Here is a 27,657-nt window from a genome sequence, read left to right as displayed (position 1 = left end):
TTTTGTATGGGGTCCTTATAGGAAATCACTAGTACTTTATTTAGTCACCTTATCTATATGATAAAATGTCACATTGAGTAAATGTTTTCCAAGTGATCTCATTTTCGTATTTTTTTTTTCTGAGTTATTGCACGACGCGGCCGTTTCACGCGTATGTACGCATGCATATGTGTGCAGGTAAGAAACATGGTTTGTGAATACATACAGATAGATCATCCCTATCATTCTATGGGAATATATGTAGGCGAGCGTGATGTACGTTCTAGGAGCAATGCGCAGTAGACGCGTATTGTTCTTGAAAAATGTAAAGCGTGTTCGGTATTATTCGCGGTTCACTAGTCCAGTCACCGTGACAGAAGAAAACCGAATAATCAATCGATCATTGAAGAGCAGCTCGTTAAGGAGCATTCGAGTGCGATCCCGTTACCTCTTGAAACAGCGGAGCGGTCTGGAGATGAACTTTCCCACATAGAACTAATGAAGTTTTAGTTTACTATGGCGTAACACCGCCATCGAGCAAACTCTGATTGTTTACACAGGTTGACAACAGCACCGAAAATGATCGAGATCTATCATGTAGTTATCTTTACGTGTTTACGATCAGCAGTAAAAAAATCTTCCCTTGTCCAATCGAGCCTTCTGAGGCTTTTGATTGTCCCTATCGAGTAATTACACATGTACGCGATCGATGCTGCGTCGATAGTTAGCACACCGTTCGTATGGACGTCTAATTATACAGATTCTACATAAGACGAAAACTATGTTTGTACAATACGATATTGCAACTGACGGCCTTGTCGGGGGTCGTTCACCTGAGTGCCAACATCATGGCAACGTGCATCTCCGACGGGAGAGACAGTAACCGTTAATGATATATAATGAATCAAGGGAGAACGAGATTCAAAAAGCACGTTGCTATTGATTGCAGCCATCTTCTCTTTACTTGGAAGCTTCGCATAATCGTCCCCTTGTGCCCCTCTGCGCTTACTTGTCTCTTGTATTATAGCCGTTTCTAGGATCATGCGATTGTGTTTATTGGCGAACCTTTTTTTCCTAATCCACAGAAAGCGTACTGACATAAAAGCGATGTAGGCTAACGAAACGCAGATAGAATTGGATTAGGGAAATTTGCATTGAACAACTTCTCTCTATTCTATACGTGTATGAAAAAATCCTATATACATTTAGATTGGATAACTTGAAGCATGACGTTAAATATCCATTGTAGTCAAGTGGAGATGATTTGAAATTGCGTCTCAAGGATTGATCTCGATGTCCAGAAATACTTTCAGTTCAATAGAACGATGACAATACGCGCGGCCGACACGATAATGGTGACCGGTGCTAAAACTGTGCATACGGTACAGGCCTGAGAACTTCTAATATATCCTAGCAGAAACATATCCATCGATGCAATGGAACCCTAATGTGATCTGATTTACATTATTTTTGTACACATGAGCGTTACGAAGCGGCGTTTGTCTTTTTACAAGATACTTTTCCCACAAACGTTTACTAGCAAGCTAATGTATTCGTCCGAATATCTAGCAGCCGTATACTCTTACCCAGTTAGCAAAAGAACTAGACGGTCCTATGACAATATCACGGCGCATTTTTGGCAAAGACAGTTCTGTTGAAAATTGACTTTAGGTCTGATTCGGTCTGAGCATTCAAGACCCATCGTCGCTAGCTAGCTAACATTTTGCACAGCTGAAACTATCTTATTATACATTAATTGCAGCTCGTAAGTGCTTTCCTTTTAGGTTTCTGTTTAGAGCGTCAACCAGCTGCAGTGGCACCGGCGGCCATCTGCTCCACGCTAGTGAAAAGCGTTCTGAGTATGGTGACAAGCGTCGGAACGATTCAGAACGCGATTTCATTATTTTTCTAGCAGCATTGGCGATCTTCCATTATAAGAGACATTCTACCTTCTGGCTGGAAGAGAGACACCCAAACACTTATGTCCGATTGCCAAACGCTTGTCTACAGTAAAAAAATCCTCAAATAGCACCACTGTAAATCGTATAGGTCCTTGTCCTTTAGGCGAAGTTTTAGTTGTGATGGGCAGCTCGTTTTGGTTGATACCTACATACATAAATGATTGTAATGTACATCATTTTGAAATGAGCGGGGTTTGGGAATTGCGAGCTACGGTTAACGAACGAGCATAGTGTATAGCTAATGTAAACAAATAAATACTCGAGTCATTATTATGACCATAAACTAGTTCAGTAACAATTGCACAGATACCCGGCTGGTTGTGGACTTGCCAAAACTACAGAGAAAGAAAGTTACCAGTCCTGATTCGTTTCTACTTTCAATTTCACTTAGGCCAGAGGCTCAACGACCAAATCCTCCCGATAGCAATGGGCCAATATCAATCTAAACGGGCTTTTACGAATCGAAGTTGCTGCTTCCATTGCTGCATCTTGATCGACTCAGCCAACATCTTCACCTATATTAATAATCTCTTCCTCGGCCACGATATCACCCATTGGTTCACAGAGCATCTCCTGTAATTAGTAAAAGTACATGCGCGATACAAATATAATCTTTTTCAAAATACAAATACAGACATCATTATATTGTTCTTCACTGTCTCAGACTAAAAGACCAATTTAGCATTTTGCTGAATGAGTGAAACTGCGCGGGGCGATGGTTCCAAACTCTAATCCTTTTCTACCTCGCCTTCGATAAGTGCTTCCTGATCAGTAGCGCCTGTTCCATTGTCCTCGCAAATTCCAATCGTCTCCACAATGATCGCTGCGCCTTCAACGCTTCGTTGCTGAAGGAGGTGCAACTGCTGCCTCAAGATCTTATTGGCTTCTTCTAAAGAATCGCAAAGGCGACGCATGTCCCGGCTATCTGCACTGAGCTGTTCGACTCTGCAAAACATAGAGGAACTTAACACGCGTTTCTTGTTCCCTTAGCACTATACGTTTGAACTAGTGTAGCATAAAACAAAGAGCAGTGTGAAGTACTAACAATCCCCTTAGGAACTCTCTGAAAATAACCACAGTGTCTAAGTGGATGGTTTGCAAGCGTTTCGTACGCTGTGCCGTAACAATTAGCGGTGAATTCGTCGCCGCAAAAGAAAAACCAACCTTCTTTCAAGAGCGTCCATGTACTCCTTCTTCTTACGTCGACTTTCCTGGGCTGAAATTTTGTTTTTTATCTTTCGGCGAATCTTCTTCAAAGATCGCTCCTCGGCCTTTGTGAGGGGCAGCTTCTGCGGAACTGGATAACCTTCAGCAATCAGTGTGCGTTTTTCCTCCTCGGTTAAGGCGAGGACTCCGTGCGTCGTACTGCTGTCGGCACCAAGGTTATAACTAACATATGCGACGATAATAGGGAAAAGCATTATTTCAGCCCGTGTATGGATGTTTCACTTAATGACTGTTGAAAAAATCAGTCCACGAATTCTTAATAAGTAGTTACTCGGTTCCAAAGACGCCGGAGAAATGAGAGGGTCGCTGCACATCCGGACGACAGCATAAAGAGACGGTAGATCAGGACACAAGAAAAGCTCACCTTTCTGTCGTAACAGCGACTCTTCGTTTTAGAGCGTTGACAAGCTGCTGTCCAGCGATGACGTTTGTTGTCCCAGGGTGTAGAGGCGAGGCGCACCCGTCACTCTCGGACTCATTCGAGGAAGATGTTGAGCTCGGAGGAGTCGGAGGAAGAGGTAGTTCAACCTTTACCTGATGGGATGCGAAATCAGGCAGATTATTATCCATTTTAACCATGCTTCTACCTACGTAGTGTGCCTTGTAAAGAGGTAGATGCAACATCGGTAATGTAATTTTTCATAGCGAAAGCCATTCTTCGAGACAGGTTGACACTAGTGATCCTGGTTATAATGTTCGGTTAATAACGATTTGTTCCTTAAGGGGCGCTCAGACGGTTAACGCGAAAGACACAGGATACAAAGCTACTTTCTTTCTACAAACAAAAGTGCCGAACAAGGTTCAACCTACCTGTGTCACAGCAACTGGCAAACTCTGCGTGGAAGTTGTAGCCTGCCTTAAAAGTGAGGCGAGCGGGGGTGTGCTAAGGGCTGTAGCCAACAAACGATTCTTTGACACCTTGCTATCCTGAACATTGCTGCTAGTAGTAGTTGTGCAGCATAGAATTCTTCCCGATACTAAAAGAAAAACACAACGTTACGAGAACAAACAGTTTTGTTTACGGCCAAATATGTATATACTACACTCTAAAGTACGCAACCGTGAGTCTAGTAACGGACGTAATAGTTCGTGTGAACACAGAGATACGCGCGCCAATTGAAGTCATAAACCTATATTGTATATGTAAGTTTCTTCTCTTGGCTTCTTTTTGGCTCTCATGAGTGCCTCTGTTGAGATGAAAAACCGTATCACGAGTTTTCTTCTAAATATCAATCGTGTGGTCGGGGACACTTTTCAATGCCATTTCCTCCTGCGACTTTAGCGGTTAAAATAGGTCTAAAAAAAAATAAATAAAATAGATGGAAAGTTGTTAAATGCACTTGATTTTTACGAAACACTTTGTCTCTCTTGGCCTGACGGCCTTCATAGTGCCGCGAGTTCTTTTACCGGGAAAAAACTTACCATTTGAAGTACTTTCCCATCGCGGTAAATCGAGCTTCATTCACATTATTGATTCCTACCTATTTTAATGACAACAGGATAGAAAGCCGTAACAAAACTTTCCGCTAAGCAGGAAATTTACACGTGAAAGTTTGCCAGCAACATGACGACTACGGGATTCCGTTAGAGAAAAAATAGAAATACACGCTACTTGGAAATTCTAAATCAATGTTACATGAGCAATAAATACAATTTGGAAGAGTCATTGAAGAAGATCGAAGCTATTTTAGAATATAGGACATACGCTAGCTAACTAGTCTCACAGCGTCATAGCAACGCAGGTGTTTAGCGTGCCAAGCCGATATCTCTCTGTCTGCCTTCACGTACCAATACCAGGCGTAACGTTCTGTAGGGCGTGTGCTGTGTAGGGCGGCGGTGGAATGGGGATTGGGGAGACAGCTTGCGCTGGAAAAGGTAGGACTGGAGGAGGTACAACGGCCTCACTTTTGACGAAGACTCCTTGGCCAGTAGCTGATAATAACGGCACGGCCGGATAGCACTCGTCATCTAAATCTGTGAAAATTTGCGCGCAATAAAGTTACTCCAGACATTTTCCACTGGTGCCAATTACTATATACTTATATATTACCACAATGAATCGTGGCTACCGTTTTCTGCCCAGGGGCCAAGGTTCGCTTGGCTACTTCCAAACAATGATAGTCATTTCAATAGATAACTGTTCTCCACTGTTAACCTTTTTCTGTTTTAATGATGATTCCAATGGGAGCGGTCACTGTTGTTTTGTTTTGTTGTGCACCATTCGCGTTGGAGTACGAGTGCTCGTATTCGACAGAATCCGATATCATTCTATCCTCGAACAAAATCGGATTGGGTAGAGACGTTCCGCCTGAAATGGAATCGTCCACGTCGCCCAACAGCCATTCCTCTTCGCAGTCCATATCGTGATGACCTCACCGCTGCCAAAGGACAAAAACAGGTAACGCAGATTTGCCATTACGCCATCATGAAGGTTCGTCCATTGAAACACTGCATTGAAACTGGAACAAATACTATAGTCCCGGTACTTCCATTTACAAAACAGCTTACATCCAGGAACAGTCGATGCAAGGCATTTTAACCCTTCATAGAATACACGCACATATAGCTTCCAACAATATTTTTCACCGTGGCGGATTCATGATCCGAATACTTTCTTCATGCCATTGTGCAACGTATATATAAATCGTGGACGATTTTGCTAGCTCTCTAACCAACGACACTGATTGACTACCTATTAGGCGATCGCTCGCCCGAAGCATTAACTAAGACTCTAGCTTATTTATGGATAGAACCGTGCCCTTTTTCCAAATTTTCCAGCAGTAGACATCCGTGCTGCACACTGAGTGAATTGTGACCTCTATCAGCATCATTTTTCTGGAAATGTCTGCCACTGCCCCTGTCTAATAGTTGTTGCTAGCGATCTCGTTCGTTTGGCGAAAGAGATAGAAATTAATGTATGACAGTTGTAAAAAAAGCCGAGACACTTCACTGCTCGGCATAGTGAAGCACTTATTGACTGAAGTGACGACCGCGCCTAATCATTATAAAGAACAGTAACAAGCTTCTTTATTTATTACTTGTCGAATAATTACCGTTGGCAATTTTAGTTGCGCCGCAGGAAATACGGTTTGGGTAGCGATGGTGAGGCTTTTTAACTATAGAAACATATACAAGGTCACAGACCCACAAGCATAGTTTAGAGACGTCTTTATGTACAGACAGTGTATGATAGGTCACGGATGCTTCGAATTTTATGGCCGGCACCACCATTAGGTATTTTGTCGCATGATTGGCTTTTAGCGCGCAACGAACTGGGTCCACGCTCGGGCTGCAACCTAGACTACCACGTGATCCTAATATTAGCATGCAGAAACGTTATCCACTAGGTGACGAGGTAGATTTAAGACCCATACCAACATACGCTACAATAAATAACGTGTGATCAGGTAAGCGATTGTTATGTTGATTTTGATTGAATCATAAATAAAATAAAGAAAATTAGTTCCGGTAAGTTGTATGCGACGTGCCAAAGCTGAAGATCTTTTGTAGCTCAAACATCACTTCTTATTTAAATTCACGTTAAAATAAAAACTAATAGTTTTAACTTAACTTTGGCTAATTGACAAAATAAGCATCTAGGCATAAAAGAATAACCCCAAGGAAAATTGCCGCAATTTTCTCCGAAATATGAATATTTGACGCTACGAATTAAAAGACATCGAATCATTATCACAGTGTGTAAAACATCAGTGTATTGATCATTATATTAATTTGGGTTAACTTACACAAATCCATCACGATTTTCGTCATTAACTTCATCGGCAGTTGAATAGAACGTCGAACGAATAACGCTGTACCGCGTCGCTATCACATTCATTTTTTAAAATTGAGCTCGAACTTTAAGTTAACGAACGCGTTACTTTTTGTTTACAGAGGCCTATAGATGATGCCAGTACTGTCGAATGTCCCTGCCGGTGCAAAAGTGCCGGGCTCGAAATAAGTGCTTGACGATACAACTTGCCCAGAAATCCGCAATTCTATAGCGAAGCTCCGTTCCGGACCACGTGGTCCGCCTGGACGGACGCTGCGGTATCAGGTCGTTCACCGCTAACGGAGTTTTACGGTAACAACAACAGCAGCAGCCACAACAGTCCGGCCCGCAAGAGCGGAACGCTAACCCGGATAATGGAACAGAATCAGCTAGCATAATTTGGTGTCTCGCGAACCACCTCATTCACTTTGTTTCTTTTTCTCTGCTATTGAAGAACATAGTTGAACGATCTTCGACCAGATACGACGTTAATTTTGCGTATGAGCAATAGAAAAAATTGTGTCATATACTACGTGATCAAGGGACGTATTGTCCATGTAAATGAAAGCTAATTTTAATTCATGCAAGACATGCTCAAATGAAGTGAAGAGATAGCTTCTCGAAGTACGCGGCACCGTTGCAACCCATAACGTTATTTCTCTATTCAAACATATATAATGAACTTATAGGATATAATAGAATTGAGCTTATTCGTTCGAATTGTTTCATTATCTGTAACGGGAGGTGTTCACAATAGATTTCTATAAACTTTCACAGGAAGTTATAATTTTATCATATGCAGCGTGTTACTTTATTAATGATATTTCATATGTTGAGCATATGGTTGGGGCTAATAAAATGGTCATTATTAAGTTGGCGACCCTCGAATTAATTGAGACCCAGAAATCTGTTAACATGCGTGATTAAGAGCTATTGGCAGTGAGTCGTCTGCGTACCTACTGCGTATCCAGTACTTACCACCACGCGCATATTTCGCCAGAATCCTGCAGAACTTCAAACAACGTACCTCAATATCTTTTCATTATCGCGCTCAACGTAAAGTTTGCACAAGGCAAAGATTCAAAGACCCGCATTTGGAGCAAAATATGTTGACGACTCGTGGCATAATTCCACAAGTCTTATAATTCCATTGCGTAGCTTCGTATCAACCTATTTTTGTTTGCGTGTTCCACTGTTCATATGGTCGGTCCTCTCAGTTCCTCTCGGCTGTTCCACACTGATATAATCCAACTGATTACGCCATTGCACCATAGAACTTCAGATTGTCAGTTGCACCTGAATTTCAGCTCGGTAGCATAAGAAACGATTGACACCTCTAAGAATAGGCACCTGTTACTCCAGACTTCAGATAGGAAATGTCAATTTTGTTTTCACGTGTCCTTCAACAGCCATCCGCTTGTTTGTGCTTCGTCTGCGCTCACACATGTCATTTGTTCTCAACGGCGAGCTTCTTCCTATTCAACGCCAGTGTAATTCTCCAGCAGTTACAATCTCTGAATCAGGTGGCTGGACGTCGGAAAAGTCGGCAAGTGCAACAGCGTTCAACTTAAAACAAATGCTTCACGCAGACGACAGCACCCTCAGTCTCCTGAGAAGAGTTTTATGTTTCTGACAATCATGTAGCTTGCTTCGGCATTTTACATCGTCTCGTTAACTCCGGTATTCGTTCGGCCAGCTTTTCTGCAACGTAGGGTTCTCACCCCCTGGTCGTCGTGTCCCATGCGTTGCCGGTGTTGTTATGTACGAGCGCTGCTTCTCGTTCCGCTTCTTCTGGGGTATTGAGCAGTGTGGCTCGTTTCAGCGATGATCAGTCGGCGTCAGGTGGCCACAGCTAGGCCGAACAGCCTGAACGGCAGTGCTGGCCGTCTGGAGCGGCAAGGCTCTGCAGCTTTGTTAGTTGACTTTGCTTTGCTTTTTAACGTCAAGTCGTTTTTATCAAGCGAACCGTCGAGGGCCGCTTGTGCTGCCGCTGCTTTTGCTGCGCGTTCGGCTGCCGCTACTGCGGTCAGAGCACAGTTCAGTGACTCTCGACGTTCGACCGACTGACTGACGAACGACGGACGGACGGACGGATAGACCGACGGACGAATGAACAGAACGAGCTATGCAGCAACGGAGCAACGTGAAGGGCGAAGATGACGCTGGCCTCAGCCGCGGCTGCGGACGTCAGCAGTACACTGCACAACAGCAGTTAGCGAGCCTACAGAGGAATGGAGAGCGGGCAGAGACGATAGCAGTAAGAGCGGACCCGGCAGAATTGAGAGACCGACATTCGAGCATAAATGTACACGACGGGAAAAGAAAGAACGCGCAAAGTGAACAGACGAAGTTGACGCGGCATCATCAGGGGCCACTGATTGTCAGTGGCTGCGCCGTCGTCGTCGTCGTCGTCGTCGTCGTCGCCGCCGTCGCCGCCGATGCAGCTGCTGGTGCCTATGGCTTTGGTTAGCAACGTCAACAATGCACACCGCTACCGCCACTCCGTAAGGGCTGCCAGTTTTGCCGTTCGGATCGAGCAGACACGCAGAAAGCTGGCCTATAGGAACGGTTGCAGTGGCTTATAACATCGTCGAACAGCGATATCAGCCATAGAAACGCCACGGCTAGCAGGCCAGTGATAAGAGAAAAAAAAAAAGGAAGAGATAAATGGGAAGGTACAAGGAAGGACCCAAAAAGCGCTGGCTAAGAGAATGTGTAGGCTCTACCTTTGATAGGGGCTAGTCGTGGCTATGCCAAAGGTTAATCGGCGTCGAGGGTTTGGCAACAGCACTGCAGAAGCAAAGGAAAACCTCCCTGGCAGCGGAAGGCCAAGAAAGACGCTAGACGCAGCACGATCTGTCGGTCTCTGTTGACAGCTCCAGCGGCCTGAGCGCAGCGGCAGCGTCATCGTGCACTGTCTGAGCAACACTGTCTCCGACATCGACTAGCCAGCAATACTCGATTGTGTATCGACTCAGCGACGCTAAGAGACTCACTGCCTTACGGTTTCTGATAGCGACTATTTTCTGGTACAAGCTTATACTGTGTATCATAACACAAATATAGCAGGCTAACTGTGTACTGAAAAAAGGTGTGGAAGCAGACGCAGCAGCGGGTAAATATCGTACGGATGAACACACGCGTACACACAAATACAGCCGAACCGAGATCCTCAATGCGTACGGGCAAAGGTAGATGGTTGCTGACGGCTTTTGCCAGAGAATAAAGCTGCACTGTTGTTGGACAGTGCTGTATTATAGAAATAGGATCACGACGTACAACGAAACAGTAGGAGCTATAGCAGATCGGTAAGTCGGAGCAGGCGCTGCAGGTAGCACAGAGCAGGTCGGCCGGCCTAACCGGGAGTAAAAAGCATGGACCGTACTATAGCGAAAAAAGCAAACGGCCAGCCGAAACGTGTTTAGCGTTTTATGCCCTGCGTGCCCCGATGCTGAGTAAGGGATGCAGCAATTCAGCTTGCTTTAAAAGGGCTTATATATAATGGTTTAATGATAGATATGACCAATGCAGTGATATCTGTCCTTTAACTAACTTCTTTTCAGCTTTAATTACCGAGAAACTTAAAAAGCGACTTTAGTATACAAGTTAATACATTTGATAAATTCTTAATTATATATTCCTGCTAATAGGCGTCAGCAGTCCAGCCATTACGATACACAGATAATCGAAAGTTTAATAACATTAAAAATGGACCTCTACTCAGCAAACCGCATTCTTATTATCAAACATTATTTTAAAAATAGCAAAGGTCTATTGACGTATATTCGTCCTAGTTAGTCGGCATAAACAATCCCGTCCCGTTGGCAAGCTGTGCCCGCAAATTTCGAAACAACCGTTCGGTATCGTGCTTAAAACTGCAACTACTTCATGAATACCACGCGGTGTATTCTCGTGGAATACCTCGTGCCTACAGAATCCAGTTGACCTAACAATTCAAGCTTACAGGTCAGACAGAGCGAAAAAAAAACTCGTATATTGGTAACTGAACGACAATACCTTCCGAACTAAAAACAACTTCACAGATGAGGTCCATTTTCATGTTGACAACTTCATAAACATGCAGCAAAAGAAGTTACGTTTCGAGACAAGAAAAAAATCCATATGTATTTTATGAAAAGAACGTGCACCTTGTACGCGTCACCGTTTGGTGCGTATTCTTAGCGTAGGACATCACTGAACTTCGTGTGACGCTTCAATGACTCTGCCAGAAACGCACAAACAATCAATGGTGGACGGGACCGGAGCGTGATAGGGCCAGGTTTTGTCTTTCAAGTAACTCTACGGATCCCAGAGACCTATAGTTCTATGAAAACAGTTTCACTTGCCACACATCACATAAAACAGTCCTTTATTATAGCACGAGACATGATTCCTCGTTTGGGTGTTATTAGATCGATTGTCTATTTGGCCTTTTTTCTTTGAGATTTTTAGGTCGATAATCCTATGACCGTTCAAGTCGTGAAAAAGAAAATTAGCTGCTATATCAGAAGATTCAAACTTATACCAAGTCGAATTTGAAATTTTGCTCAAACAATTTAAACATTTAAGCAGTGTCGAAAGGGGCATTTACTGGATACTTTTTGCATTTAGTACTCTCATCTGTTTACTCTATACCAAAATAGAAACTTCGATCTAGAAGCAAAAAAACTATATTTTGTTTAGAATTCAGGTTCAGGCTTAGGCTTCTAGGTCAGATTTATGATAAAATTGAAATCACTAGGTTAGGTCAGTATGCATTTACTGCATGAAAATGTCTGGCTCAAAACAGGTGTGTAACTATTCACTTAACATAAATAGTAGTTACCCATTTTTTCCTATTCCAATAGGACACCTTTCCGGTATTTTTCCTTTCGTTTCGCAAAAGCTTGCTCTAAGTTTTGTGGAAGGGCGTAAAGGGGCAAACTGTTCATCCTTTATGCATATCTCTTTTTTACCGAATAGTTGCTGAATTCACAACTGTTATTACATCTTTTAATGTGCTCAACTGCGACATGATGCGACACGTCAAAACGCGCCGTGCCGCTGCACACTCTTTCGCGATTTTGCCGTTTGGCTTCTAACGTTTCTGCAGTGCACTTAGCGGGCTAATGAGTGCTGGGTCGAAGCAACGGGAGTATTCACCGAAGTTCAGTGGCCCCGGTTGGGGCTACCGCAGCGCGGGCTGTGGTCAAGTAGACGGATATATGAATACGCAGTAACGACACTACAGCCTACAGGCAAAGCGTCTACCAGCTAGCACCAGGCCGTGCCCCTGCTATGTAGCAACGTCGTATGAACTCCCATTGACCCATCCGTCCCAGCATTTCGCCCCTTCTTCAAATTCAAGGTTCAAATTGGTATATGGACGTCAAAAACCTTCGGATCGTCCGAAGTACACAGCTTTCGTCCTGAACTATACTCGCACAGGCACATATACGATATGGCTGGTACACGAGTATTCACATATATAAAACTGCACACGAACATGAGGCATTGCCAGTTAGGAGAAATCGGATCAGACGGCCGAATTCAACAAGCGTATCGTAATTTCGCTTTGTGTGTGAGTTGTATTGCGGCATCAGAGCGCTGTTATACGGGCCGTCTACACAGGCGCATTTCCGACGAAACTCCATAATACTGATAGTGATAACGATGACGACGGTAGCTGAGCCGATGCTAAGGCTCAGAACGTATAAAGGCAACGATGGAAGCTTAAGCTAAAGCAGTAGGGAGCTGGTAGGCAGAACATTTCAACCGCTTTTTGGTCAACAATACAGTGCTGACTATCGTTGTTAACGACAAAGGGGTTGCAGAAAGAGTCCCGAAGTTCTTTGCAGCAAGAAAATGCCCAGCGAAAATTTTAATGATGAATTTCACTATAAAAAGTAAGACCACTTAAACGGTCGAGTACTTAGCCTATCTTGTTTACCACAGGGCTAAGTCCCACGGGTAACCTGGCCTCAAGATGATATATCACTGATCAAGTTTTATGGCGCCCGCGTAAAGTATAACTTAATATATACCCCTGGCCCATCCTCCTGCCGTCTTAAAGGTACTACGTGAATTTGTTCTTCAGTGAAAATTTTTATTTACTTTTAAATTATATGAGCTCAGCAGTTTGTGTTCCCTTTGCCTGGCACCTGACATGAGTTGCAAGAACTCGTGCTATACTATTAATTTTATCAATTAGCTATTAATAACGGTAGTGGCATTGCATGTTACCCTTCCGATAAGCATAGAATTCTACTAAGATTTAAAAAAGAAACATCTCCGAATCTTATATACGTTCTCGTAAAAATATATTGCGTAAGTACAATATCAATTCTCGTTATACAATAAATCGAGGCACTCTCAACTACATATGCGGGAACGTGATACCAGTGCAATATGGGGCGGGGATTCACTGAGGCTCACCCAGAACCACGCTACCCCGTACGTATATCGATAGACACTACATTTGTCTGTCCGCTCATATTAACACACACTTGTATAATCGTTTGTTATTTAACACGTGTCTGAGTCGATTACGTTGATGTCGCCTGTCGTCCGTTGAGCTAAAAGTTGCCGCCGCAGGGAAGCGTTCTCGTTTGGAGTCAGCTGTAAAGTCGACGGCAACGATAACGATGTAGCTTTTGAGTCCTGCGCTTCCGGGTGCTGCCCTCATCGGCGAGTGTTACGCACGAGGATCGTCGCTGAAGTGAGAGCCAACACCGAATGGATGGCAAACTGCTATTGATGACGGATGCGAAATATCGTTTGAGGCGTTTCATACCAAATACGCGTAAGGTGCGACGCCATGTTGCCAGAGGAACAAGGCCTGCCAGCGTTTGGTTTTATTATGTCCTGCCCTCGGATGTTAAACACTGACAGGTAGAATATTGTCATTGTTATCGCTGCTCTGTATCTGAGGATTTCTAACAACTAGGCTCCGAAACTCACTCAGATTTCAGATTCGACTTGTTGTCAAGGTAAAACGGATAAGAAACGATTTTAATCTTTTATCTATTGGTTTTGTTTGACACTATAGAGTGTGCCCCAGATCGGGCGTATAAGGCCGCCACACGTAGTGGTCCTAATGAAGGACCTTACTTCAAGACTAAGAAATTGAGCCCTGAATACAATTACTTGACAAGATACCAAGCTACGTTAGATAAGACAAAACGTGAAACTAACGACTCGAGCGTAGGTTAATGTTGACAACGTTGTGGTTCTAGCTCATGTTAAAATGGTACTATTTTCAATAACGTATGGACAGAATGGTCGAAATCTTGTCAGCGTCATATCAATTTTCGATGCAGCTACCGAGAACTCTCGGCCATCAGATGACAAAAAAAAACGGCCCTTAAGTGAGTATCGCGATGGCTTCTGATGCTGTATACCCATTGCAGATTTTCCAGGTTAGTGTTCACCTGCGATTAGTATTTAGGCGACAGCGCCATTGGCCTGAAGCTCTTCAATATATAGAGAACATCTTTACATGCACGACGTTATGTCATCTTTTTCTTCGAATAACATAATAAGAAACCTTCTTGGAGATCCGCTTTCAGCTGGTTAGGAAAGTCCGTCACAGAAAAAACATCATTATATTTCCTGGAGTGATTTAGTAAAATAGCTTTCGACATTAGTAGAACATTTGGATAAAAATCAATACATCCTGTAGAGTTTACGTAATTTTCTGAAGAAAAAAAATTGCATAATGTGTACAAGCTGATTTTAGATCTCAAGTTGTTTCTTCTCCTTAAGCAATTTGTAACCGCAAAACATCATTTGAATTTCTGCATACCCTAGACCCATGCTGATAAACCACTTCGCCTTTGGCGCATGGAAATAGCAGCGTGAAACATTACTTGAGACTACTGAAACGCACTGCAAAAACAAATGTGTTCTTGAGCTACATCGAACCCAGACACAGTGACGGTTGCATCTTGATGGGGTTAGGGTTCACAGCCCCTAGTGAATTCGATATTATAATCCACGGCAGACAGATCCGTATCAGCGATATGTGCATATATATGTCCTATTTTTCTTTTCAGTACATCACTAGTCATGCCCTCTTGACGTTTTTCGGGCTTACCATATAGTTGTACAGGAACAATTTAAGAAGGAAAAGCAAAAAATAATTTGTTATAGATAGAAAAGTGAAATATGCAGTGCTACCTCACACCGTGCGGAGCTGCGTTTTGGATTTCGACCCGTTGACAACTACTCTGTGAGCTGTATGGATGATCTCATAAGACCAAGTATGTATTTTTTTAGATGGCTGAAGCTTGGCCACATTGACGGGTCACGTGCGAGTTAAGTCTTGAGTGGCAACTTTCTTCTGATTTTAGTCCATAGCAATCTGAGTAGACTGATATTATACTCATCAACTTTTTTAAGAGCGAACTTTTATATGTACGGTTAAGTGCGCTAAATGCAAGCTAGTCGTCAGAAAGAGACAGGTGTTTTTAGGCCAAACTTTTGAAGCTGTCCGACTGACCGAACTGTTTGCGAATGAAGATCTTGCTTGTTTTCTAGTATTTATTTATTGTGGCTTAGAAGAATATCACTTAGTCGGTGAGATGTCTCAGTGAAGAACATCCGGGAATGTTTTAAGGAGAATGTTGAATGAGTGCATCGTTTATTGTGGGTTTGCTATGACAAGATTGTGCGCCGTGGGTTGTGACTTAAGCCAGCTAGAGAACGACCCAACCATGTAAAACATTTACTTATTCCTCTCCTCAGTCGCCACAAAGCTGTCCATTCTGTCTCAGTTATCGCAGCTTTACTTGGGGGTGAAGCACACGACAGCGCCACGTGAAACCTTATATAAGGCGATGGGCAAACAGATTTCCCTCATCTGATTTACAATGTGTTTTTGATGTCTAAGGCAAAAAAATTGTCACTTACATTTCATTGATTTTAACCTTACTCCTATTTCACTTATTATCAATACAATTTCTTACATTAGAATCGTTAAGCGTTTTCTTAATTATTATAGTTGGCAATGACTTCAACTGTCGTTAAGGGCCCATTTCCGATAGGGTTTTTAGATATCTAATAGTGGAGTATTTTATTTAAGTAAATAGATCGGTTTTCTTACGACGACCTATTCTAACCTATTTTCATCAGTTCTGGAACGATCAAGCGGTCGCATATATATATATATATATATATATATATATATACATATATACATATAAAGCTAACACTTTTCACCGAAACAAAATTTGTCCTCTGTCTATTCTTTTCGAAGTACCCCCTTAAAGTTCATGTTTCGGGTTCAGTTAGTCGTGAATAATTTGATTTTCTAAATCCACTACTGAGACCGGTTGGTTCGCTGACGGCCGCCCTTTTACCGACGATCGCTCGAGGTTGTCCTGATGCCCGATACCTTATCATGCGATAGCGCCTGAACATGTCAGTGAGGGCGCCCGTTCAGTTGTCCTCTCATATTGTCATCGACTGTGGCTTCTATCCTCCCTCTTCCTGCATGTCTCCATACAGCTCGGTCCGTCCACAGGCCGCGGCCTATCCGATGCTTAGGTAGTTTTGAACTTCTGCCGTCACTGCGACAACGAAGACCAGATGGCCCCGTAGTCGAAACATTACTGCCGGACTCTATCGGCCAGCCGAAACAGAGCTTTTCGACAGAACTGAACAAAACACAATACAAGATTAGATGGATTGGCCGGCATCACACCACAGTGCACTGCGGGTCTCTGTGCCAATATATATGTCTCTGTGTCCATAAGTTGCAGTTAGTTATTGACGATGTTGGCCACTGTTGGTTGTCGGCCGCCGTTGACTCTACTGTCACCACAACTTCTGTATACAAGTTTCAGTATAATAGGACCAATTAGGATAGCAGCCACTTAACGAGCGGATGACTGCCTTCGTTGACCTGCTCGTATCCGCATATCAGAGTGCAGGACCACATACCAGACAGATGTGGCCATAGAATACACTTGCTTCATAGCCATCGAGCCAGCACACTACGCCGTTCAGAGTATTTATCCCCTCGACGCAAAGAAAGAAGGACACTTCGCGTTTGGCAATTCACGAACACCAACATAACAACAACATCACAATCATCATCTTAGTCGGGTAAGATGGGGCGGGAGTACCGATCGAGGTTTCGGGTGATTTGATCTATTTAAGGGAAAGATACACGGCCTGCTCCATACGATAGTCTGCTATAGCAGTAGAAGCATCGTTGTAGCATTATATGTCAATCTCGTGCTCCCCAGTCTGTGGGTGCCGCAAGTACCCTGTCTGATCATTGGCTTAACGTTATTCTAATTTAACTGTTACTTATATCGTTAGATATGAATGTTTTTTATTCATTATGTGATATGAATGGTTGTTATTAATCATATGATTGACACTGTGACATTGACTAATGAGAATAAATAAAAACATAATTAAATGAATTTTTTTCATTGAAGTTAATTATGTTTATTAGTTAAGGTAAAACTGCCATCTTACTATTATTATTTGCACTTCTTATAGGGAGTATATATATATTTTTCTTAGGTAAATATATCTATTTTTTTTTTTCATTGAACTTATAAGGCGTGTCGATAAGAAATCGAAAGAGACTAACCTTCAAATTTTCATGGCCTCCCGGTCGTTTTCCATAGTTCTTCAGAATGATTTCTCTATCGAGAAAAACAGAGGCATTCATGGATTTCATTCTCTGATCAATCTATTTCCGAAGAATTTTCTTGATTGTTGCCCACATGAGTTCTTATCGTTCATATCAATCCTAGATGGATATGATTTTCGTTTCATGGTGCTAGCAATGCGATTGGTCGAGCAATTGGCAGGTTTGTTGGGAACCACGAAGTTGCGTTTATGACTGCCGAGCTCAGACAAATCGTTTGCGCTTGGTCCCACGCCCAATGTATAGCTTTACCGAAAAACAGCCTTTAATTCCTCTGGAACAAGCTAGCGTGTAAGTGTTCAGAGGGCGATTTCTCGTCCAAATCGAAACTTCTAACTTGAGGACACTGGCATCAATTTAAGGGTAACTTTTTCAGCGCATAACTAGTGAAGTTGGCACTGCAGGCAGAATATGGGCATTTTTAAATCTCATGATCTGATTGCACAGCGGATCATAACTGATGAACCCAACTTGAGCAAAAATACATCAGCAGAACTTGCAAATCAATTGCTCCCGACATCCCCTTATTTAGCGTTTTCCAGAACTGTATATTTCTATACTTCATGCTTGCCAGTCTATCACCGATGAACTACCAGGCCTTGGCTAACCCAGTAAATCAACACTTGCCACTTGTAGAGTAGCTTTTAGTCGAAGTGTCAAGGTAAAAATAAAACATCAAAAATCGATTCTGAACTAAAATTTTATGGAAAATTAACTGGAAATTTTACATGTAAATTGAAACAAGATTTCGCACATAGTTAAAGCACGCGGTTCTACTACTTTGCTACAATGGTGGGCAATGATAAGCCACAGTATAAAGCTCGCCAGTACCTGCGCCCTATTTGCTATGCTGACTAGCGGAAATGAGTAGCTTCAATCGCGCTTTCAATGGACAGGTCTTTCGGGTTTAGGTACAGTTACTTCTGCCCAAATAAATCAAATATAACATAAAAACAGTTGATTCGTAGATCACAATGTTTGCTTAAGTCGAACAAAGAACAAACGTCCATCAAAGATTATTGATCACTATTAATTCACTCTGACGCACACAGCACGGGCTTCATTTTGAAGGTATCTTTTTTTCTAGGACTCCGATTTATATCAGTGAACTCTGCGATTGTTCGTTGAGACTCTCTGGATGTATGTCAAACTTCTATACCAGCTTGACACTTTCATAGAATGGTATTGACTCGATACAGACAACCTACGTCGCAATCATGCGCTTGTAAGCGTACCACGTACATCTGAGTTCTAGAAACGCTAGAATGTCTGACGTACTATCAGAATGTTTGTAATTAGCTATTGATCCATACGAACGAATACAGAGACTGCAAGAGGAAAATAAAACTTTGTCTACTAAACATCAAAACAATAACAAACAAAAGGCTTGACAGCAGTGACCGAATTACATCTCAGACAAACCATCTGTTTGGCGTTCTATACCTCAACATAGAAATAAGCAGAGTCTCAATTCTTTCTAATTACACTGGCAATCGGAATAACGTTTCGTCACACACTAAGAGTCCATATGTGGACTGGGAACCTATTTCTTCGGTACGTATCAGGGAAGATGTGGTAAGCACGATATTCGTTCGTGTACCCTAGAAAATAGTGCCACTTCGGCACAGCGGGCAAAAAAATGGCGTATACTTGGTCCAATTTTGACGGTCGTGACGGCTCTCCTTCATAATAAATGAAATCCGTTCGAACACGGCAGGCAGTCGGAACTGGTGCAACGCAAACTCGACAATCGAACGCCCAAGCTTCCTTGTCTAAAAGGACAAGATCGGAACCGATTGCGCATAACGATCGGCGCCATTTTTAAAAATAGGTAGATTCGAAGCGGACGTGTTTACGTTCACAAGTACGTTGCAACGTCGAAACTTAAACGCAGAATTTCCACAAACGATTAGGTGATCTACTTTAACAGTCGTGACGCACTCAATGCCATCGACGTCGATGACGATAATCACACTATCAGTCATCGGTCGACAGGTGTGCTTCAACGACAAAGCAGATTTCTATGACAAAGTGCCGATCTTCGTGACAACACGTCACTCAAATGCTTGGGTACTATTATTTTACTGGGTCTGAATTTAAAAGGAAACGCAGAACGATTGCTTAGACCGATGGATTTCAAAGCATCGACCGACGATATTGCACTTTGTATAAATAAATATTTACATCACTGGCATATAAATGAATACAGAAGCGTTCAATTTATAGAGGCTTGTTTTAGTGCTTTTTTTTTACGATCGACATCATTCCCTATATTCTGAGCCTATTCTCACGACATCTTTTAACAATAACCGAAATCAAAGCTATCATACGGTAATATCTAAACAGCTAAACATCTACTGGTCTGATCCGCCAGTTTCTAAAGTGGACCTCACGAGCTTCTCCTGACATCGGTATATCGCGGTCTGCTTCAATCGAGCCTTCACCAACAAGCATTGATAATGATTGTTTGTGACACAACGCCCGCTCAGTACTATGAACTGCCTGATCAACAAAACGATGAGATAAGTTTAAGCGTAAATGGAACACTCCGTTTGAGCAAAACACTTTGAAGAAATCTACTTTTCGCTGACGATCCTAACGAAAAAATTAAAGATGTCTCAGTAAATCTGTTGGGGTATCTTGACACTGTAAATGCTGCTGTGACGGATCAACGGGGCTACGAGCAACAATGGCGTCTACGTCGAATTGCCGACAAGTGTTGCATCCCGACTTAATCTTTTCTGCCACCATTTGCGACAGACAAAGCAGTCGCCTAAGCACACATGTATAATATGTTGAACACACATTTACCCACTATTGTAAATACTTGTTGCGCGTACCATTATACGTTGCTATTTACTGCATAATGTTGCTTACTATTGGCCGGGTAACAAGCAGTAATTTGTTGCATAGCAGAAATGACAAAACAGAGGTATCATCTGTTATAGGTTTGCCCGTATGCACTTTGCTTTAGGTAGTATACACATCTTCTATAGCGATCAGGATCCGGACACAAACCCAGCGGAAGGTGGAAACATCAGGCCAACAAAAGCCTTTTCCTTAGCGTTTTCGCACTTGGGGTTCCGATAAATTACCATGCTCGTAAGAGTTTTTTCGGTCGCGCGAATCTGCCCGAGTTCGCTTTAAACTAGCGTGTATGTCACTGATAGTTGGTATACCGTATTTTTTCGACGCAGCTAAAGTACACGACACCGCTAAATGTACATCTATTTGAATGCATATTTAAAATAAACCATCCATCTATAAAGAGTACCAGTTGGTTTATCGTTCTCAACCTTGCGTCAAGTTTCAATGGTATCGAACATTAGATGACGTATTTTTAAATTTTCTGATAGTGTTTGAATTGATTGCCTACTTTCTAGGCCAGCCCTGAGCCTGATGTCAACAAGGCCAAATGTCAACTAGACCAGTAGCTTCTTTGCGTGCTAAGCTATTAGTTTACCGTAAACCATCACTGAAACGGTTCGTTCTGTGGCACTCGGGCGCGTTTGAACCCGTGAACAATTGGACGTCAAACGTTTTACGTTAGAATTGGTTTGCAGTTTATTTATACAGGTTGTTACGGCATGTACCTGCGAACGATACGAATTTATTTATTTATTTATATGCGTCTATTTGAATGAATCATAGCACGAGCAATGCTTTTGCAGTAGCGAGCTCAAAACAAAGGTGGCCAATAATAAACGACTGGCACAACAAGAATATAAACGCCGCAAAGTGGACCAGTTGCAAAAGTTAGGTTAATCCATATACGTCATAACATAAACTTGAACTTCTATTATATCTTCTGATTAATTTCTCTGTAGTGTAGAGTGCGGCATTGTTAAGAGCGGACTTTTTTTTACTTTCGATTGTATAATAGTCGCTCATACAAAGAGGAGCCAGAAAGGCGTCCCAATTTGAAAATTTTTGCGGTTTCTCGGATATGCGACTTATACGACATTTTACGAATACAAGTCAGCGTATATATATATATACACGACTATAACAGAGATAAACCTTGAACGCTTAAACAGTTCCTGGCATCGTTCTCCATGAAATCTGCGATGATCTTGGTAAGCGTGCAAGCTGCGCTCGAAACTAGATAGATGCTGTAATGTAATGCGTAGGGCACGGGAAGGCGCCTGGATTGCCTTTGTGCTCAAAAATGGTAAGCGTATAAGTCTCATTCAGAAGAAGCGGCGTATCGCACGTACTAAAGGCAAATGCTAAGTAGTGTCAAACGTGGTTTGCAAGGTTATCATTTCGACGCCTAAAAACAACAAGACCCTAGTCTCCACGACACTCCATGGGGGGTGTGAAATGAGGTGTGAAGAAGTCCATCCGTAGGTTGCTATAGTGATTTTTTTTCTCACTGTTTCGGCCGTAAGGCCACGTGAGTGCGGCGAGTGAGTGAGAGAAAAGTGAGGTGCACTATTGCGATGTGATATATCACAAAGTTCAGGAGCGCGCTTGAAGCAAGGCCGTATACCGTACGAAGCCATAATTTGGCTCGTTTATGTCGAGATCTGCCAGTCATTTTTAGAACGGTATACGGGAATGCTCGTAGTCTGTAGGACAAGGTGCGGCACAGCGCCCTGTGCATGCTGCTCGTCGACAATGTACGGTAAGGGTGGACGCAGTATATTCTATATAGTGACAATGTCAAGTTGATTATGTCTATCAACAATGCCGAGAGTCATGCCGCGTTTCAATTATGTCTCTATCTGAAAACTTTAGCTTGTTCATGAAGCTACAGGCGCCGATTCTCGACGTCGAGGCTGAATTTTTAGGGCAAAATTGTTTTCTAACGTATTGTTAAAGCGTTCGACGTTTAGTCCAAGCTTTCCATCCGCCTACACAGTATGAAGTCCACGCCGTAAACTTGCTCCGTTATGTACTCAGAATCGGGAATATAATTAGACTGAACTTCATTAGAGAAATAGAATAAGGGTCCTCCAAAAAAAGATATCATGTCATAAATTACAGTTTGGTCTTAAACTAGTTAGGCTAGATGAATGGGAAATGAAGAGGAATTTGATCAATTCGTTTTTCCATCCTAAAATCATGGCTAATGACGGGAAGATTAGCCACTCTCTTTATCACTATGAGGTGCATGGTGGAGCAAGTGCAGCGTAGACCATTACGGGCTAAATAATATAACTACAATGTGAAATTCAGGATTGTAATGTCGTCGTAGGCCCTCCTTTTGAGCCAATTTACTATTAAGACCTGCAATTGGATAATGTATTCTTTAAAATTACCTTAAGCAAAATGGACACGTATGAGCCCATACCGAGCCCAGCAAAGTGTGCCTCGATTATCCTTTACTATCATAAGGCATTCCATTAGAATTTGGTTCAGTGTACATGAAATTACCGTACGCAGAGCATCACCGGATGTCGTATTCCAACACCGAGATAACAAAAGGCGACGACTCCTTTCAGTTAGGATAACCCTTTACGTTGCGGTGAACCACGATTCGCTATGCTAAGACGAAGATGAGCGGTGGCTATAGCTTGTAACATCCTAGCTCCACCGACCTCAGTTCCTCCTTGCCGGACCATTAGGTTGTTCGAGACAGCGGTGACGAATCTCTAAGAACGCATCCAAATCCTTGTGCTTCTATATCGTATCATAGAAAAAGTGATAAACTCCACGCTCAGAACCTCATCAGGACTTAGTACCGCAATGCATTCCTTCTAATCGGATGAAAACATTTTTCTGATGGCGTGGTGTTTGCTACACTGTTGCCCAGGGCGCCCCAGTTCGCCGCGTTTACGTTGGACTTGCATTGCAACCACTACGAAATACTAACAAACGCAGCAGCGCGATTTTGTCCTTCTACCACCATAATAGGACCACTGGCGTTGTAAGGTAAAGTCATTAATACATTTGCCAGTATCCAATCTGTATTAGTCTTATATCATGTTATTTTATTGCACGGTATCACACGACGAGCTCTTTGCGGAACCATTTCTACGAACAGCGCGTCATCTGCTTTCAAGCTATGCACGAACTGTTCTTCTGTCTACGACGCACCCTGTTGCCAAAGCATGAGAATTCACTGAAATAGCTACACAGTCGAAAAATAGGGAAAGCTATTTTAGCTGATGCCAAATGTCGGCCGGGGCAAAGACCTCAAATGCGTGTTTGTGTGTACGACATTTGCTGGCCAAATATAGAGAAGCGTACGCAGTGTTTCAGATGGCTAGAATATGAGTTGCCGAGAAGTTTTTCAAACATCAGACAGCCAGCCAGCTTAGTCGAACCTTGATCATCAATCCGTAACGGCGCTTCCCATAGCAGCGTCTTTGCAGCGATTGTCCTGAATAGGTTTTCTGCAATAGTGTGCGTTTGCTTGCCCTTGATCAATATGCAAAAAGTTCGTCAGGCACAAGCGTGGTGTATTTTTATTTCGAAGCTAATAGGAAAAATTTGTTTAATTTTTCTTTAGTAACGGCGACTGATTGTAGTTGTTTCTCAAGGCCTTACCGATCGCAAACACAGTAAAAGAAAACAGATAAAGTAAAATACATTTTCTCCGATTTTCTGCAACGGATCATACAATGGCTCGCGCTTCCGCTTTAAAAGTCCTAATTTTTTTTTCAGGAAAAAGTGGCTCATGTTGGCCTTCTTCCATGAAACTATAAATTTAAACCTAATCTCGAGTATGTTGAACCCGATTATTCAAACATAACCTAGACGCTGTGCAACAATGATAAAGATTGTAAATTCAACATACACCGCTTCTGAACCACGGAATCGAAAAGAAAGGATGTGTACAAGCATATCGACCGATAGTAATGTAACCATTTTGCTTATAGCGTCTTCAGATTACCGAACATATCAAGAGATATCGTCGATAACTGGGTCGCCCATTGTTGTCGACGAGCTTCAGAGGTGGCCGCATACGCGCAACAATGGAACACTCATCATTGAAGCCAATCAATCAATTCATCATTAAAATACGTGACGGAATATCTCGGAGCCAATCAATCAATTCATCATTAAAATACGTGACGGAATATCTCGGAACACAATAGCAAATGGCAACCTGTATAGTGACGGCTGCCGTAATGACAGTGATAAACTTGCCTTTGTCATGACATAGCTGTACTAAGTGATCGCTTGTATACTATAATATTAAAAAAAAAAATATGTATACTATATTATATAGTATGGTATACCATTTGAAGCAAAAGTAGCACGGAAAAAAGTAAGCCTGTTCGACGCAGTTTGACCTGGAGGGCTAGCTACTATTAATTGATCAATTAAATAATCTGTGTTCGAAATAATCAGTGTAATACGATTATTTAGTTCTTTCAGAAAGAAGCTCTTATGTCTGTCTTCTAGTGACCGATTGATTGTCCGTAGCTTTTGAGTGAGATGCTTGAGGATGTTTCTCCGTACGCAAGTGATATCTGCAACATTTTCCTCTGTCTAGATAACATATTTTACCATCTTTCAACCGTGACATCTGCGCGACCAATATGTTGACATCCTTTGAACTCTCGCGCGAAACACCCAACGGATAGTGCAGACACACTACTCTCCTAAAACGACGCCCACACCGAATTCAGCTTCTGACTGCCGCGTGCTTTACGCTATCAGAAGTGTCGTGCGAGTTAGACACGCGTACTCTCGTTTAGAAACAAGTGAATGAATGATCCAAACATTGTGGTCGCCAATAAATAGTCAAACAAACCCGTATTTAACGCTTTCAACGCGACGAGTTCCCCCGTCGCTAGTTGAAACCCTGCAAGCTTACATGATATCTCTACACAGTATATAATGTCATTTACACTTGTGACATTTCATTGTGGATTATCCGGACACGTACGTACACCCATACAACTACTTAGACGTAGGGCTGTGCAATACGCTACTCAAATAGAAACAACTTCCTGCTAATGAAGGTTATTAATAAATCATTGCGTATCTATTTGGCACCCTTCGAAGCGTTACATATACACTATATTTTACTTGTGGAGAAAAGCTTCTTATTTAATCCATCAAATTACTATTAAGTATTAAACATAGGTATTCAGTGTTTATCTCGGAAATATCTCTTAGAATGGGTTCCATCGCACCTCCGTCGTACTACATGCACTCCTTTGCTTCAGGATCTTCCTACTGATATTAGCCGTTTGCGGGAATGTCGCTACTAGCCTTTTAGACAACGCTGGCCACATTCCATTCGAAGTTAGCACAGCCAAGTTGCAGGTGCCTTGTGCCCCGACTTTTTTCTCCATTCGCTCTTTTTTGCCAATTTTCAACTTTATTGGTAACACAACACAGGTATGGCAGGCAAGCAGGAGTCAGAAGAAGCGATCGACAACGCGCAAATATATTTTCCATCATCCCAGCTTACCCCTGTTCGATACTCCTGCCTTAATAACGTTTCACCATTTGCAAGCATCTACTGCGATCGCCATGGCGACCGCCATAGCTACAATTCGACTGAAGCCATCGTCAGGATCTGCTGCGAGCGCTCTATCGACTAGTGGAGCGACGGTTGCGACAGCAGTGAGGACCGGCAAAAAATTCCAGTGCCGGTACTCACATAGCGGCGTACAGTCACTCAGCCGTCCACGCGCAGAGCTTTCGTCTGTTTCTCCCCGTTCTTGATCTCCGCGATCTCTTTGGACAGTCTTCCAATCATCAAGTCCGCCAATCTTAGAGAGCTATGTTCGTTTATCAACATTCGTTTTCGCCTCGTTGCTTACTCAACGCTCGGGCCGCCCATCAGAGGTAGATGAGTGCCTGCTTTCCCTCACGGACTGATCCCCGGCAGGTCCCCACGTGTCTCGCATCGTCATCAACTTCAGACGTATTCAGTGTTCCCGTGTGGATCCTCATCAAGCCACCCGGATTCAGTTGCTCCCTGCAGACCATCCGGCATCTCTGTTATACCCAATCACAGCATCCTCCCACGGCCGACGACCTTGCCCCACCACACTGGCGTTTTCGCGCTAACAGATACGTTACACTTTCACACTCAGATGCAGAGACAGATCAAACGAAAGATGGCACCAGACAATAATATTTCTACTGATACTATGAACGCTTTGACGGCTGTCACCGTGGACGCACACTGTTGCCACGGCATTTGGCATCGGTACAGAGAACCAGCTTCAAGCCCACTATTGCGACAACGCCTGCTTTATTAGGTACAATAACTGCTGCAACAACGATACAAACGCGCATTGTAGTAGGCAAAGATCCGAAATAGCTTACCTGCTGTATCGTAGGACGAGTGACGACCGATCGTAACCATGAATCAGGCCTATGCTGAAGTAAACGCATGAGACTGTGTTTTAATACGGCACGAGATGGAAAGCCAGAGGCCTACTACCATATGCTGTTACTGCTACACCTGTATATAGGAGCTTCGATGCTTTGAGGAGTTGGCAAGAAACCATTGTTTTCACTTTATTGGGCTATGGGCCCCCGACCATTAATTTGATCGTCAATAATACCTTAAAGTATGTGCAAAAGTGGCCTAAACCACGTATATAAATGTATGTACGTATGTACATACTATACGTATGTAAAAAGAAAAAATTGCTTTTGCTTGGGTTTCAAGCTTGTGCACACTTCGGAAGTACTGAATTATGTTACGCAATATTCGGTCAGTGACTTAAAAACTACTTACGTTAAATGTAGTACTAAGAAGAGGAAAAATCCCCGATTGTGTACCGATTGTGTAAAAATCCGAGACTGTATGTTTGTTTGAAAATATGCCCGATATTCGGTAACATCTATGTCACCCTTTTTATTAGAATCAAAAGCGTGCTATGGCTATCCGTCGCTACTTTAGGCATCTGATACGCTCTTATTGGGCTGGCACCTAAAGCAGTGAATACTTTTTTAGAACTAGTACGTCTAGTTAGAATCAAGTGAAGGGGCAAAATCTAACCTTGACGCGCGGATATTTGCAGATCCCATCATTACAGGGAAATTACAGTCGTAGAGGTAAAATCAATATATCGAGCAGAATGACAGCTTTATTTGATTTATTATTTGTTGTTCCATTCATTTGTAGGAAGATGGCATTTTTAGACTTACCA

At 42.6% G+C, this 27,657-nt stretch overlaps 1 protein-coding gene and 1 long non-coding RNA gene across 9 annotated transcripts; one reads left to right on the top strand and one right to left on the bottom strand.

The window, feature by feature from the left end:
• Positions 1-26,861, bottom strand: LOC111244955 (uncharacterized). Of its 8 annotated transcripts, none has more exons than XM_022792574.2 (9): positions 19,235-19,407; positions 17,525-18,225; positions 5,323-5,545; positions 4,956-5,141; positions 3,978-4,144; positions 3,532-3,701; positions 3,105-3,329; positions 2,684-2,885; positions 1-2,513 (listed from the first exon to the last, which is right to left on the bottom strand). In XM_022792574.2, the coding sequence occupies exons 3-9, from the start codon at positions 5,525-5,527 to the stop codon at positions 2,439-2,441; spliced, it is 1,230 nt and encodes a 409-aa protein (XP_022648309.1). In that variant the 5' UTR covers positions 5,528-5,545; positions 17,525-18,225; positions 19,235-19,407; the 3' UTR covers positions 1-2,438. The 8 variants fall into 8 exon arrangements, with proteins under 8 accessions (XP_022648309.1, XP_086836211.1, XP_022648311.1 ...); XM_086980085.1 differs by having other exon boundaries at positions 17,525-17,982; XM_022792576.2 differs by having other exon boundaries at positions 17,525-17,579.
• Positions 21,619-25,413, top strand: LOC111244957 (uncharacterized). Its single transcript, XR_002671140.2, has 3 exons — positions 21,619-22,211; positions 23,032-23,461; positions 24,197-25,413. It is a non-coding gene; the product is annotated as an uncharacterized LOC111244957 (long non-coding RNA).
• Positions 26,862-27,657: the final 796 nt, after the last annotated feature.

Source organism: Varroa destructor, unplaced genomic scaffold (genome assembly GCF_002443255.2).
Source record: "Varroa destructor unplaced genomic scaffold, Vdes_3.0 BEIS01000002.1, whole genome shotgun sequence".
NCBI classification, from domain to species: domain Eukaryota; kingdom Metazoa; phylum Arthropoda; class Arachnida; order Mesostigmata; family Varroidae; genus Varroa; species Varroa destructor.
The sequence above is the reverse complement of the archived record's forward strand: the minus strand, read 5'-3'. Positions and strand labels throughout refer to the sequence as shown.

Excerpts from the sequence above, each read along its gene's own strand:
- LOC111244955 (XM_086980086.1), bottom strand. The coding sequence starts at position 5,527 with ATGGACTGCGAAGAGGAATGGCTGTTGGGCGACGTGGACGATTCCATT. Across the intron at positions 5,142-5,322 it reads CATCATTAAAACAGAAAAAG|ATTTAGATGACGAGTGCTAT; the intron begins GTTAACAGTGGA and ends AAATTTTCACAG. Across the intron at positions 2,514-2,683 it reads AAGCACTTATCGAAGGCGAG|GAGATGCTCTGTGAACCAAT; the intron begins GTAGAAAAGGAT and ends TACTAATTACAG.